This window comes from Lactuca serriola, chromosome 1 (assembly GCF_051521515.1).
Source record: "Lactuca serriola cultivar US96UC23 chromosome 1, Lser_US96UC23_V15, whole genome shotgun sequence".
NCBI classification, from domain to species: domain Eukaryota; kingdom Viridiplantae; phylum Streptophyta; class Magnoliopsida; order Asterales; family Asteraceae; genus Lactuca; species Lactuca serriola.
Genome location: NC_136408.1, coordinates 24174643 through 24191494, shown reverse-complemented (window position 1 = coordinate 24191494; position 16852 = coordinate 24174643). Strand labels below are relative to the sequence as shown.

General features: G+C 33.4%; 1 protein-coding gene across 1 annotated transcript; it reads right to left on the bottom strand.

The window, feature by feature from the left end:
- Positions 1-10657: 10657 nt before the first annotated feature.
- LOC145075630 (thylakoidal processing peptidase 1, chloroplastic-like) lies at positions 10658-12670 on the bottom strand. Its single transcript, XM_079021814.1, has 6 exons — positions 11665-12670; positions 11469-11537; positions 11313-11381; positions 11126-11212; positions 10959-11026; positions 10658-10845 (listed from the first exon to the last, which is right to left on the bottom strand). The coding sequence occupies exons 1-6, from the start codon at positions 12346-12348 to the stop codon at positions 10734-10736; spliced, it is 1089 nt and encodes a 362-aa protein (XP_078877940.1). The 5' UTR covers positions 12349-12670; the 3' UTR covers positions 10658-10733.
- Positions 12671-16852: the final 4182 nt, after the last annotated feature.

The following is a 16852-nucleotide window of genomic DNA, read 5'->3' as shown; positions in this document are numbered from 1 at the left end:
GGTTGCTTGATGGGCAAGTAACTAGATAAGGATAATGACTGAAACCCTAATCCCAACCCTATATAAAGACCCCTAAGGCCTTAGGATTTCGTACACTTGATCCCTAGAGCATCTAAGGATGAATTCCTACCTCTCTCCTCTCTCTTTATACATTCTCCACTTGCTTATGGTGTTTGTAAGCCATTAGAGGAGTGACACTTGTGACTCTAAGCCTTCCAAAGTCAAATCAAGGAGGAATTAGGATTGTTATTGCTACATAACAATCAAGGTAATATCATAAACCTAATTATATGTTAATATCGATTCCCATATGCTAGAATTAGGGTTTATAGTCTTGTATTTAAAGCATGTACAATAGAGAAACCTAGATCCAAGCATTAGGGTTTGTATGAGCACATAGGATGTCTTATGACCAAAACCCATCAGTAACATCCCGTTCGAAATAAAGTAATTAAATAATAAACTCGGAAGATGTAAATTTATATTTTATATAATTTTATAATGGCCCTAAAATCAATAATATTTAGCGGGGTGTTGGTTTCGGGGAGCCAAATGATATAATTTGGACTTTCGAGGGTTAAAGTGTAATTCTAAGATGTATTTTGTAAAGATTTTCAGAAGTTAGGGAGTGTTTGGTATCTTTTGGACTTATATTGAATAGAGTTTGGATGCTAAGGGACTGCATGGTAATTATTGGGACTTAAGTTGAAAAGAATGAGAGGAGGATGGACTAAAAATTTTAACATGGTTGAAGTTTGATCATTGGATAGGAGTATATAAACCCGTCACCTTTCTCCAAACCCTAACCCTAGAGGGTGAACATCCAGCCACCAACCCTATTCTTCCCTCTGGCCGATGCCACCACAGTTGTCGCTGATGAAGCCAAGAATGCCGAAGACCGACGTCGTGGCTGTGTGCCTCCATGATCGGACGCGCCTCATCCCTCTTCTTCTGTTTGTTATGTTAACCACCATTCACATCGTCGATATCACGCAATGGCCGCCAATGCATTTCGCCGTCCACCGTTGCTGTCGTTGTGGCTCGCTGTCGCCTTCGTCACCTTGTGCCCAGTTCGTTTCGTCAATGTTCTCCGACTGTCGCCTGCTGCCTCGAGGGCGGTTGTGTTCGGTGTGTTTCAGTGGAACCGTGAAGGTATGCGTGATGTGGTTGTCAATCGGGATGTGTTTGTGTGTTTTCTGTTGGCCAGAGTTCGTGAGAAACCACCATGGTGGCTACCGCCATATCGTCTTCTTTCGCCGCCACCAGCCACCGTGAGGAGGCGGTTGTGTGTGTGATTTGGTGGGTGCATGAACATATTTCATAAGCTTAATGTTGTATGGATCTTTGCTTGGCCAGGAAACCGAAGAAAACTCACCACCACCACCACTGTGAGGTGGTGGCCACCACCTTCTGCCGCCGTTGTTGCTGTCATCTCAGGCCACTATCGTCGCCATACGCCACCAGGTGGGTGGTTGTGTCATATCACGGGAAAAGATGTGTCGTGTGCACCGTTGCTTTGTCGGACTTCACGAGAAAAAGCCATCACCACCATCGTGAGGTGGTGGGTGTCGCCTCCAACCACAGCCTAACGTCATAAGGGTGGTTGAGTGTGTATGTTCATTTGTGTATTATGTTGTATAATTATATTTTGGCTGGAATAATTAAGGAAATTCGTCACCACCACTGTGAGGTGGTGGCCACCGCCGTGAGCCACCGTTGACCACCACTACCCGAGGTGGTAGTAGGTGGTGCCCGACTTAATTAACAATTAATTAACCTAAAAGCTTAACTAATGGACTAATTGGATTGCGATTGGGTTGGAAACCCTAATTAGGGTTTAGAAAACCCTAATTTTGGATTTGTTGGATTGGACTTATCGTCACCCGCGTTTTGGGCCATTGGAATTAAATTATGAATTACACCCGATTACACCGTATGATTTACCTAGTAGAATGATGGACTTACTGGATTAAGTCGTTAATGGGTTAAGTGAGAACACTTAACCCTAATTGTCATTTTATGTGAAAACCCTAATTTTGCTTGGGCCTTGAGTTAGGCCTTTTATCGGGCTTGGTGATTGGGTTATTGATAGGTCATCCAAGAACAAGTATATGGGCTAGAATATTTGGATTCGGCTTTAGGATAAGGCCCATAGATGGGGTCATAATTAGGCCTTGGTGATTATAAGATATTGGACCATTGGAATGCCCAGTGTTTGGACTAGAATAAATGGTTAGGCCTTAAGGTAAGACCATTGTTTGACCTTTTAGGCCTTTGGAGTGTGAGCTTGGGCCTTGGGCTTGAATCAAGCTAGGTTGGGGTAAAGTAGTCTTTTACCCCAAGAATGGACTTATGGTTATGTGTTGGGACCCAATTATTGATTGGGTGTCGTTTTGATGTTGACAATTCGGGAATCTATCACCCACCAGCTAGAGTTTATCCGCGGGACTTCAGCTGTGTGAGGTGAGTTCTTCTCACTATATCAACAGGGTCTAAGGCACTGAGGTCGGACCTTTATGATTTATGTCCTGGTTATAGGATGATGCTATGTTAGTGATCTGTTACATATGTATTATGGTTATAGGATGATGTTAGGTTAGTGACCGGTTACGTTGGTATCCTTGTATGCAGGATGATGCTATGATTAGTGATCTGTTGGATCAGTTTGACTGTTTTATATGCTAGCATTTGTTATCTATGTGTTGATTTATGATTGGGGATGGGTTGAGGCGGACCCGCTTTATGTTGTAGGCCAACATACCCAGGGCGACCCAGATAGAATGCAGAGCCAGTAGGGCGTACCAGTCAGGCTGAAGGCCCGGAGAACAGTCTAGACAAGCTGAAGGCCCAATGGGTGGACTAGACATGCTGAAGGTTTTGAGAGTAGGCCAGATAGACTGATGGCCCGGTGAGGGCGGTCCAGTCATATTGTAGACACTAAGAGTGGGCCAGATAGCCTAATGGCCCGGTGAGGGCGGTCCAGTCATACAGTAGACTCTATATGCATGTTGTTTGTTATGATATGGTTATAGATTATATGACGTTGGTATTTTAGGGGAACTCACCTAGCTTCGGGCTTACAACTGTTGATTTTGTTTCAGGTACTTCAGATGATCGTGGGAAGGCGAAGGCGTGATCGTGCACCTCCTCATATTTTATGATTTTGATTCCTGGGATACTCTGACAGGAAACTATTTTGAAAACACTGTAATAATTAATGGTTTTTGAATGGTTGAAAAAGTTTTAAATTGGCTTGATTTTTATGGATGTTACATTGGATGTAATATTTTTTAATTTTTAAAGTCTGAAAAAAAAAAGATTTTTATTTATCTTTATTTTAAATCAGAGTGATTTTTATAAATGTGGAATTGGCCATATAAAATGTATCTCCGAAGAAAATGTTTTTTCATTGATTATTAAAATTTGGGATGTCATAACTGATACAAAACATAAGCATAAACATTATTGACCTTACATCAACTTATTGTACTAAATGCCTAAACTCCTCGAATCTCTCAGTGGATTGTACCTTCAGATTGTTTCCTGTGATATAAAGAAACTGAGTGGGTCAGGTTGAGAAACCTGATGAGCACATAGGGTTTTCGACCCATAATCTTTTAATTATATATTTTTCACAAGAAAAAAATAATCCCGATTACTCATTCACGTTATCATTACCCTTTAATCCCTAATGCTAGTCTCAAGAGACCTAGCCTAAAGGATCTCAATGAGTAGACAATATTGTTTCGGGGAATCTGTAGCAATATGTGTCAACAAGGTAACCCTGAGGGGAATAGAGTATCCAAACAAACAACTTTTATTTTCCCTAAAAAGTATGATCTGGACACCTACAGGTGACGAATATGTTAGTGTTCCACCTGACTACCTAGAATAGTTAGTAATCGTCAACTATACTCTGTTAGATGACTGGTACCGATAATACAATGTATGACCTTTCACCATTATTTTATTTTGCCAAAAACCCATTATTTTATCTTCCTTAAAACCCATCATTACCCAATACGAATATGATAAAGTAATTTGTATAAATAAAATCATATTATAGCACAAATATCAAGTACACAGATAGCAAACACATATAACATTTAATAGATGTTTCATATATATGTATAAGCCGAAAGTAACTATGCACTCACATGATAAAGTGGATGACTGGTGATTTAGGCAGGGGTTCGCCTAACACCTTGACCTTTCACCTTCATGTGACAGAGATTTCTTAGATAGAAGTCCAGAAACTGTAATGGAAGTACTCTGTCCTGATAGCTATTAGTTGTCGGGCTTCTAGGGACCTTAGGGCCTCGTGGAAGACTAAAAACTAACGAAATGGGTTAAGGTTGAGAGAAACTCAAGATAGAGATTGAGGAAGGAGGTGGAAATGAAGTGAACTTCGACTACTATTTATATACGAAAATAGCAGGTGTGCGATGCATACCTTATCTGGGCATGTCGCGCAAGTCATCGGGCGATAATGTGGCTCTACTGAAATTGTGATACGTGGTGAGTTCTTATGGGTTGCCAGAGGCACGCGGTGCCCTTTGTCAGTGCGTGCTTGCGTGAATTTTTTTTAAACTTCAAAAGTTTGTATCTTCTTCATACGAGCTCCATTTTCGACACATTTTATATTCATGCGTACCTATCGACGAGACATACAACTTTCATTTAGACTATGTCGGCTAATTTGACTTTAGTTTTAAAGTTATATTTTTAACAGACTTAGACTGTTAAAGTCTGTTAAAAATTCATAACTCTCTCGTCCGACATATGTTCTCGATTGTTTTTATATCGACAGACTCCTATTAACGAGATCTTCAATTCTCTTTTAGATTATTTTCCTAAAAATTGACCGATTTCAATTTCGGTTTCTGAGTCGTATACTGCTACGTTGAAATTTTGAAAAATCATAACTCCTCTCACAAAGTCATATTTGGACATTCTCTATATTTCCATTCTCGGTTTTTCAACTATTGCGGATTTCGTTTAGATTACATAGGCTAATAAGTAATCTATAAAAAATTCACTTTTTACGATACACAAGGTCGTGTCGCTTAAATCGCGAAACTTCGAAGAAGAATAACTTCTTCATACGAAGTCGGATTTCATATTTCATTATATGTGTGAAATCATTGTCACATACACTATAATTTTAGCTATGATTATTTATCCTAAATAATAATCTATCGAAATGTCATTTTATCGCTTAATATATCTTAATTGTATAGCTCGAATTCACGAATGTTACATTGGACAGTATTTATTCAATCAAAATATCATCGAATGTGTTTTAATGCACCGATTTGCAATTTCGTGAAAAGGAAACACACAAAAAAAAAATCGACTTTTTTCCTATGCATGTTTACAGATTGCATATTTTTTGAAGAAAAAACTATCAACTATGCACATATGCTTCGTTAGATGAGTCACAAGAAAAAAAAATATTCGGTCATATTTACACATTTTTTGTCATTTTCTTTTTTCATGTGTGATGCATATGCATCTTTCGTGGTGTTTTATTGAAAAAAAAATCCTAGATTCTTTGAATTTTTGAGTTTTCATTTGAACATAATCCTATATAATATTATGTTCAACTGAAAACTAATTGTTGTGTAAAAACACGCTAAATAAGTGTTATTGTAAAACCTCATATGGTTGTGCTTGTTACTTGTAAGGTCATCCACAATATATTATCTTGATAAAGTTTAATGGATTTCCACATTTTTAATGGCGAGTCTAGAACAGAAAACCATGTAGTTCCTTATTAGTGGCAAATCTAAAAAGAAAATCATGTAGTTCCCTAGTTAACAGAAATCGATAAAAATAAAAGTGTCAACGATGCTTGTGAAGAACCTGGTCGTATAACGTATAAACAACTCGTCCAATCGTACTCTTACAAATATTTTTCTAGAATCTTTTTACAGACCATATGTGTTCACAATTCACATTCTCACAGTTTATAAAAATATATTTAAAGAGACAAGAGCAAAACGAGAGACCGAACTTGTTAAAGCAAGAAATGTACATACAACAAAACCTCAAAGACGAGATGAGTCATGGGCGATGGAGAGTGAGAGTTATTGACATTTTCTGTCTTCAATTATAAAGCGGCGAACAGAGACAAACGGATAGGGTTAGGGTTTTTTTTTTAAATTTTACTTTAAGGTTTCTTAGTCTATTTTTTTTATGGTTTATAAAAGTTAATATTGAGCATGACTTATGAGCTTCTTTTTTATCAGTGTGGTTTCTTTGTTTTTTTAATTACATTAAACAGTAAAGAAATATATATTTATTATTTTAATTGTAAATATGTTGCTAACAATTTACGTATTTTTCCTCAGTTTAAAACATTTTCGGACTCTTTTAGCATAAGAAACAACCTAAACTCTCAATATCTTTACCAAGTTACTAAACCAAAAAATGTAAGGTGGTTTCTAAACATTTTTTAAGGTATGTCCTAAAAGTTTTGTTAAATAAATTATAAGCAAAATTGAAAATTTAGGTAGGTCCTAGGACCTACCTAGATTTAGCTTAGCTTCGCCTCTACACATTATCATTTTACATTACATACAACTCTATAAAAAAATCCTACAAAACATTGAATTCTATAAAGTTCAATGGAACATTACCAAAACTAATTTATAATATTTTTTTAAGAATTAAAAAACTTTCATTTTTCTCATTGAAGAGTTCGGTGACCATTGAATTTCAAATTCATTAAATGCCAATTGTATTGGATCGGTAGTTCTTGGATGATCCTAAAAGTCTAACGGATAATAGAACCAAACTGATATAACATTCATCCAATAGTATATCCAATTAATATTATCCAATAGATATCTAATTACCATCCATCTGAAGTTTACAAGTTTTAAACTTTTTTTCTATTTTATTTTGGTCGAACTTTGGTCCTTGAAGCTGAAGTGTCTAGTCTTATTAAACATAATTGTGTGTGGTTTTATTTTTATTTAATGTTAGTGTATCCCATATGGAGGTGACATGGTCCCTTATGTCAATATATTTGATGGAGTCCTATACTCTCCATAATATTTATTTTAGAAAGGCGATTGTGGGTTGCACATATGTTTATATGGCATCAGAGTCGGTGTCACACACCCCCGTGGCTAAGAACATCCATCTCTATACTCATACTCATCGAATGTTCGAATCTGAGAGGGACTGTTAGTATATCCCACATTGGTGTGACACAGTTCTTTATGTCAATATTTATGTTTGAGTCTTCCCACTCTCTATAAGGGCTCTTTTGTAGAGTTTATTATATGAGATTCCACATATATCTTACATTTATCATAATTATATTTGGTTGTTATTGGATAAAAACTAGATTAGAATTTGTTGTATAATGGATAACTAATCAAATATACCGATGGATACAGATTGGATCGATTCTTAGAAAAATGTTGCAATTGACTACTTTGAAACTTGAAAATGACACTTTGGTTTCTTGTGAAGTTATAATTCTATTTTTAGAGCATTTATTATTTGTTTCAAGGACCTTATTTTCCATGCTTTTGAAAACATGTCGGGTGTAGCTTTTTTTAGCTAATGTCACATCAAATTTATTTATATGCATAAGCAAAGAATATAGTTGTCCACTTTCTGCTTGCTTTTAAGTTTTAACCAAGGTTGCCAAGATTAAGATCTTATTTAAGATTGTTTTAGGTTTTGCAAGACCGTGATAGAAAGATCCTATCAAAATAAACTTATATTCAAATTTGTTCACAAGATATTGGAAGTAAAGTATACATTATAACTTGATGTTGATTAAGATGTCAATAGTGGAAACAAGTTTAACTTCTTAAGCATGAACCATAATTTTTGTTGCTACAAACAGTAACAATTAAGAGGAAAACATCTTAATTAGAAAAGGCCATACTTATCATATACAACTAAAGGCATAAGATCACTAACGGATTAGTATGAGTGTGCTCTTCTTGATTCGAGATGAATCAATGAAATTGTGATGCTCTACAAGACTTCTTGGAACTTGCATACTTGATTTCAGGTTGAATAGACAATTTTTGAGACTTGACTATATAATAAAACTAAAGAGGTGAAATCGAGATCGTAGTGTGATCGGAATTGTTTTTCACTTGTAGGATCTTAAAATCGTAAGATCTTATAATTAAGACCGGGATCTTAACAGCTATGGTCTTAACACCTCTCATGTTTCATCCTCCACAATTCTTGCATTTAAACAGCCTTCAAAATCCATATTATCAACTTGTATTGTTTTGTGATTTGTAAGTTATGAAGTTCTGGTATCAGATTGTTGATTTCTCTTCACAAAGCAACCATGGAAAGAATCAACCTGATGGATATTATGTTTAGTCTCAACTCTCAATTCCCCCAATGAGATGAAAGCATATGCATATCCATAGTTAGCTATCCAGATTTTAATTGAAGTCTTTTTCTTTCTAGCATTTTTGGTATCCATATTTAGCAATTTCCTAATAAGACACGGAGAGAGACATTTATAATTTGTGGGATATCATCGTCGTGTTATTAAAATGGTAAGTAGGTGGATGAAAATTCTTTAATGCATGTTTGTGCTATGATTTTGACGAAAACGCGTTACTTTGTATGACCATATGAATTATGATGTGTGCTTTTGTACAATAGCAAAATGTCATTGGATAATTTGCTCTAAACATAAAATATATATATATATATATATATATATATATATATATATATATATATATATATATATATATATATATATATATATATATATATATAATGAATTTAAAAAAAAAATAATGAAAAAGGGCACTTTGGTTTCATGTAAAGATGTATAATTATATTATCTACTCTGGTTTGTCAATGCGTTGAACGTTGATCTGTTTCCTAGTTCAATTTTCCACGCCTTTGGAATAATGGTTGGTGTTGTTCGTTATTAGGTATGTCACATCAAAAAATTTATTAAGAAAGCAGAAGCGAAGAATCAATGTTTCTCATTGTTATTTTATCACAAACTAGTAATAAATAACCAAGCATGTAACAATGGATTAAATTGTATTCAATTAAGTATTAAAACGTTTCGTTAGGTAGGTTTACATCCGGCTATTGCAAAATATTGAAGATTGTTTTGAACAATGTGACATCTTCGTATGGTGGTTTAGCCAAACTCTACATACATTCGTTGTGGTATCGAATATCGATTCACATCACACTGGACCACAAATACATGATACATTGAATATTAAGGTTCTTGAAAAGGATGTCAAGGTCTTTCGCATATAGCATACCTCGTTAAAATTCCACATCCTTTATATGCATATCAACAAAAAAAATTTATAATATCTGTTATTCAACAAATAATAATAATAATAATAATAATAATAATAATAATACCAAACCGATTTATCATATTTTTTGCAGTTGAAGTTGTGTCACTATGAGTCCATAATAACTTTCCAAATATATAAACTTGGTCTTGTATACTTTGTTTTCGTTTTGGTACCGACTAGGGATTTATCAAACTGGTCTCGTTTGAGACCGGTTGACCACCTGAGACCTGTCCGGAAAAAAAATATCGGACTGTTCTAAAAAAAAGAGATCAATTTCAACCAAACAAATTTATAAATCAGATCGGTTTCAGTTTATTTTTGGACTGATAATGAATCTTGTGTGTGGGCTGGACTATAGGCAAATTGTTGTGGGCTTGTGGAGAGGGTTTGGAGTTATTAAAAGATGGGACGTAACAACTAATAAGTTAACAACTAACGTGTAACACCTTGGATTTTTATTCATCCATTTTTCATCATATGTATTCACACTTAAGCAGATAAGTTTTATAATACAGATATACAATAAGATGCAACTATGCTTTAAAAATCGAAAGGAAAAAATGTTTAACTCAGTAATCGATACATCAGTACTATATCAACTCACAATTTGTACTATATCAACTCACAATTTATATTTTTAAGTTCGATTTAATCATAAATTAAATATAATATATTTGATGTATCTAGTTTATTTTTCGAGTTTGTCATGTTTTGTAAGCAAAAAAATAGTTGATAATGTAGTTTTTATTAAAAGCTACTCAAAATAAATTTTCAACTAGATTATAGAATTTTTTTTTTTAATTTTTCTATATATATCCTTTATTAATTGCAATAAACATATTTTTATATTAACCTCTGTGATTTTACAATTTTACAGCTAACTTTTTATCAAACGTGAGCTACTAACTTTTTTACCAATTAAAATTGAATTGGATAGTTGTGTTTTGAAACTCGAGTAGGAAAGGAACGATTGGATAATGAATACCTTAAGTCTAACACCAATGCAATTTGAACGCAACTATTTTTAAGTGTTGGAAGAAATAAATGTTCAGCATCAAAATTCTACTCAATTATCTTTAAAGACTACAAGAATTGAGTGATTTCTTTTCATCTTTACTCAAATTTCATAACAAAACATTCATCAACAATTAAAAAAATGAACGAAAATACAAATCCTAAAACAGCCGCAACCGACCATCAACACGGTTACCCAGATAGTAGTTATATATTGAAGAACGACTGCAAACTATTCACAATGCTCAAAAACAATGAGCCAAAAGTTAAACAAATTAAAAAAAAAAAAAAAAAAAAAAAAAAAAAAAAAAAAAAAAGAGGGACAAAAACCAAATTGTCAAAAAAAGGAGTCATTCAAGATTCACCCTCTACCAAAGATCAGGGTGACAAGTGTCAAGAATGTGCAACACCTCTTTTCGCTTGATATATCGTGTCTGAAATCTTCGTGGGTGGCCAATAGCGGAACACAGACCTACCCACAATGTTTTTCACCGGAAGTGGACCCCTGCACCATCACATCACAAAAATCATAAGGATTGTAATCTTGATACAGGACTAGACTGACAGTATCAGTCCAATGCATGTCAAACACAGTATAAAAAACGACGCACGCATTACCAGTCGTGCGAGTCATAACTGTTGTTACGGTTGTCACCCATCACAAAGACACACCCTTCTGGCACAAGCTGAACCACAAACAACATAAACATGATTTGAGATTAAATCTTTTGTTCTAATTAGCATAATGAAGGCTTTATATGGAGTTGAAGGAAAAAAAAAGTTACCATAGGTTTCATTTCGTATTTTAATGGCTCTAAGATGAATTCTTCATCTTGTGCTACACCATTCACTAGTAGTTTCCCTCCTCTTACCTAAAATATGGAGCGAATTTAACATCTTGGAAAGATAAATGCTGTAGATAATTCATAATTCCTTTGAAAAAAGTAGGATGATCATAAATCATAATCTTACCTCAACCCAATCTCCAGCCTTTGCTACAATTCTTTTTATAAATACATCACCAGAACTGTAGCCAAATTCCTACAAGATTATTGATACAAGACAATGAGCAAACAACAAAACACAGAACTAATCAAAGATACTTATAATCAAGAAGTGGAATCGCACCTGAAGAATGGGAGGAGCCTTGAAGATCACAATATCTGAAACTTCTGGCTTCCGAAAGATGTATGAAACCTAAATCAATAACAAGCAAAAGCTCAAAATCTTGCATACAATCACTATGTGAATTGAAAAGCCAAAACGGCGAAATTGGCAACCATCATTCATATAGTGTGTAATAAGGTTAGAATTGGGATTATACCTTTTCGGCCATTATGCGATCACCCACATCAAGGGTAGGGCTCATGGATGCAGAGGGGATGGATCTTGGTTCAGCCAACTGCGATCGGAATAAGATACTGACACTCAAAGCGGTGAAGGCAGCCTTAGCATCATCGGAGCAAACATTTAATAGTTTTGAAAACCAATTGTTCCTCTCAACGATGATTTTGGTACTTGCAACATTGCAGGTTTTCACGCAATCAGAAGTAGTCTGATTGGACTTCGTCGAGCTAGTACCGCCTTTATCAACCTCCGTACTGTTAATCTCGTTACATGGGAGCCACTTCGACCCTTGGAAAAACGGAATCATGGAAGACGCCTTCAACGGCGAAATCCCAAAAACCCCAGAACCACCACCAACGCCACCACCGGTAGCCGTTGACTTTACCAACGAGATCAATCCAACAACGAGGGGAGAAGGTTTGGAGGAGGTCTCAACGCCAAGAAAATCACATGCGAGAGTCGCATACGCCGAAACCGAACACCTTGAACCCGCCGTTGCTGCCGGACCGTACCCGGCGACGGGATCTCGGTCGGGATTCTGGAATATACGAGGACGAGAAAAAACCTCGTGAAAAATTCGGCATGTATTGGATTTTCCGGAGGCGGTGGCTAGGTTTTGGGCCACGTAGCCGGAGTAAGAAACAGTGAATCTGATCGCCATACACGCAATTTTGATTAACAACAAAAAGATTTGGAAAATTGCTTCTTCGGTGATCAACTGTTGTGACGTGAAAAGAAAACTCACAAAGAAAGAGATCCCATTGAAAATGAAGGAATCAGTGAGATTAGGAGGGTGGGGTTGAATCGAAGGGTAAGATTAGAACAAGAAGCGAAGAATCGGGAGCTGAAAATTGGGGAAAGTGATGAAATCGAAAAACCCCAAAGCTGAAAACAACCTGAGATTTCCTCCGGGAAGCGATGGAGAGATCTCAAGGGTGTGGAGACGAAAGAGACGAGAAGAAACAAGGAAAGCGGAAGCCGAAGGGGATAAGTGATTTTGTTTATACGGGGCGGCTGCGCAATTCCTCAACCTAATCACCCCTATTTTTCACAATAATTACAGTAATACCATTCTGACTTTAAGTTAAGATGCGTTTTATAATATTTCCAGTTTTTATTATCTGTTTCACGAATGTATTTTGATGTATTATTATTTTATCAGATCAAGACAATCATATTTATGAAGATACATAAATATATGTTTATAATAATGTAATTGTTTAAAATAATTCATTAGAATGTAAGCAAATGAAAGTTTGTGTTCATAAAATAACATTAATTTAATAGTACTTAAGAAAAACAATTCTAGTTTAATGACTGTTTTAATATAATGATGTGTTTTGTGATTATTTTCTTAAACACTAGTTGTGAGACCCGTATTTTATACGGGTTGGATAAAACAAAAAATTAAATATAAATATTAAACAAAAATTTATTTAAATCTAAAATTTTAGATTTCAAATTTAAAGTTTAAAATTTAAATTTTCAAAGTAACATATTAAATACTATATGAATAGTAATTTTGTAATTTATTAGTTATTTTCAATTAAAACAATTATTAATTAAGGTGTAAATATGATGTGTTAATTAAAAAAAAATAAAAAAATGACAAATGGAAAAATATTTATTCAAAAATACCAAAAAATAACATGTATCCAAGTTAATGAGATAGTGACATGAGAATTTGAACTATGATATCGATCTAATCGTAATAATAAATTTCAAATCGGTCAACAACACAATAAAAAATCCTTTTAAATAGGTTTTTAGGAAAAAAGAAAAATAAAAATATGTAAACCACTATCTCATTAGTAAACACAAACTATAGTTATAAATTTATTATGTTTGTAAAGATAATTAACAACTCTACTTTATTATTTAAAAAAGAGACAAATTTTGACTTGGTATGTATAATTCTTTTGTAAAGATAATGTTTTTATGCCTTCAAATTTGAAATTTTGTAAAAGGAAATAGTAATAGTAAATTATAAATTTGGTCATTGTCTTAAAAAAAATAAAAAAAAAAAAAAAAAAAAAAATTCAGTCTAAATCTTTAGATCGCCTGTATATTTGCGGTTTGTTTCGGATATAATCCTTATCCTATATTCTAATTGACTTAAATATTTTGGACTAAGCTTCCAATTTCGAGTAAAACACAAAAATTGTATCGTTAATAAATACAAATATAAGGACAATATTAGTATAATTTCAAAATTTTAGACCGAACTTGCATTTTTATATAAAACATACGTGTCAAATTTGTAATTTACTTTATAATAAACGTATATGCTTAGAAATAAAATAAATGAGTATTTAAGTTAGTATATCTAACAACTAAATAAATAATTTATGTTACAATCATATTCAATCATAAACTTTATATTTCTCTTAGTAATACAATATAGAAAAAATTTCACTGTTTTGAAATATATAGTTTTAGGGATGTAGTATGAAATTAGAGTCTTGGTATTTAACTATTTATTATCAACAAGGAGTCAAGGAGTACACACTACGAAAGGTTGTGGGGGTTGTTTGTAAATATTTTAACTGAAAGTGATATTAATGAAAAAGACAATAGATGGAAGGGTAGAAGTGAAAACGTCATGGACGAAGCATGTAGAAAGATTGATGACGTAAGCGCATACGGTATCAGCCTTTTTTTAGTTTTGACTGAATCTGGTGGGGATGTTCCCCAGCAACAGGATCATCATCTTTCCTTTTCTTCTAAAAAAAAAATACTAATATAATTGTCAAAACAACCATTTGAAGAAGTAAAAGTTGTTAACTAAATAGACATAAACTTCAAATAAAATTACAATTTAGTCTCATTAATTATTTAAATGTTATATATGTATAGTTTTCAGTATTTTATTCTTAATTATAAATAGTATATACTTAAATATTTGAAATGTATTTACTAATTATATAAATTTATAAGCCAATATTAAAAATAATTTATTAGAATGAGAAACTAAGTAGTAAGATTCAAATAAAATGAAATATCATGACTAATATCGAAAGTTCCTTGCTCAAATTTTTTCAGACTCTCTTCAAGTATATCTTACAAAAATATTTTTTTTTTTTTTGTGCCTAAATGTGATGAAGTGATCCGGTCCTTTTCCGGCCGGATAGTCATTTGAGTCCATTTTGACCACTTTGCCCATATGTTAATTATGTATAAATAAGATGATATTTTTGTTTTTTCAGCACTATCTCAAAGAAGTGAAGAACTCTCTAATATCATCTTAATTATAGACAAATATTTGTTTTCAAATCTAATAGTCTTCTCTTCTCAATTTTCAGTAACTTATCTATATTTCTATATATCGTATTTCATATTCTCTTGTTTTTTCAAGTTGGTAGGTGTTTTTTCTTTGTATTAAAAGTTGGCATCAAATTAATTAGGTCATGGGTTTGATATCATTACAATTTTGATAAAATGATGAGAGATATAGAAAGAGTGTGATGTGAGTTTGTGATCTAAGGGAGGAGGGAGTCGTTACCACTGAACCCACTGAACCCACTGCCAAATCAGTTTTTCTCTTTGATTTTTTTTCATCTTTCCGAACCCACAACACACGGAAATCCTATCTTTTTCAACCCACTCAATTAAAAAAATACTAAACAACTAAGGTACAAGTCTTAAAACATATGGTACAAGAGGAAATGAGAGAGAGAAAGTAGAGAGATAGGATGAAGTGGGTTCGTGAAACCAATTAAACAATCCGCCGAAGAGGGAGTGGCACCGGCGGTAACTCTATTGCTAATTAAGATTTTACCTTGATTATTTTGTATATTTTTTCTAATTATGTGGGTTGAGAAAGATAGGATTTTTGTGTGTTTTGGGTTCAAAAATCAAAGAGAAAAGCTGATATGGCAGTGGGTTCAGTGGGAACGACTTCCTCCTCCCTAAGAAAGGGTTGTTATTAGACCAATTTGGCAATCCATAATTGAAAAAGATTAAACTTCAACCAAGATATGGATATGGAGTAAATCGGTCAAGATTCAAATTTGATTATTTAAATCGAACATTATAATGAATAATATGTTTTTTAGGTCTTATTTGTTGATGACTGGTCTGCATTCTCAGCTGTATGGAGTTTGTGTGTGTGTGTGTTTTTTTTTTTTTTTTTTTTTTTTTTTTTTTTATGATTGTTGATATGAAAATATGGGATTTAGCAAGAGCGGATATAAACAAAGGTTTTCATTAAAAGTGGTGTATCTTGTAAACTTATGACGTTTGTTCTCTACTTGTCTTCCACACAATTATTTATGAGTAAGGTCTTAAGGATATCCTATCACAGGAGCTCATCGATATTTAACACTTAGCCCATCAAAAGAGCCCAAAATTGCATAGAAACATAAACGGAACATAGTTAACGACATAACTTCTCTCCTTAAAAATTTACAATTCACCACAATAACATTATGAGCTTATTCAGAGACTCGCACATAATTGATTTATATTCCAAACGGCTATGTAGTCGGTTTTTTTCCCAAAAATATAGAAATAAAAATAAAAACATATTTTTTTTGGTACCGATTGAATTTATAAAACCACGACCTAAAAAGAGGTTTTGAAAAAAGAAACAAACTACGTATAGAATATCAAAAGGAGAACAAATGTTTATTTTGTTGATTTCACTCTAATCTCATAACCTCATATATTTTTGAATATTTGTAATGTCTATTCTTCATTATTTCTTTGATCTTTCCACATATTCACGATCTTTGGTTAGAGGAGCCTTGACCAACAACGAAGTCATCGATAATATTGAACATGATCGGAGAAATAGATATAAAGAAAAAAGAAATGGAAAAGATACAATACAAAAATACATTTAACACACATTAAATAAATAGTACAATGCATTTATAAATTTACAAATACATTCTAAAAAATATAAAACAAATTTTTTTAAATCCATGATATATCTATTATGAGCACGAAGTTGGTGAATCAACTATAATCATCCATAATTGAAATTCAATGTTTATCAGTGACATTTCATTTGCAACTTCAGTTAGTACATCAAAATCAAGTTTATCCTTATTATCATGTTATACAATGCACGTAAATTATATAGTTTCTTAGTTAAGTATTCAAAATTTATGTTTTAACAACAAAATAAATATAAATCAATGATACTTTCGGCACATTTTGGC

Bases quoted from the DNA above. Each gene is read 5' to 3' on its own strand.
- LOC145075630 (XM_079021814.1), bottom strand. From the start codon at position 12,348: ATGGCGATCAGATTCACTGTTTCTTACTCCGGCTACGTGGCCCAAAAC. The intron at 11,538-11,664 runs GTATAATCCCAA...TTATTGATTTAG, and splicing joins ATCGCATAATGGCCGAAAAG to GTTTCATACATCTTTCGGAA. The intron at 11,027-11,125 runs GTAACTTTTTTT...TTTGTGGTTCAG, and splicing joins AATACGAAATGAAACCTATG to CTTGTGCCAGAAGGGTGTGT.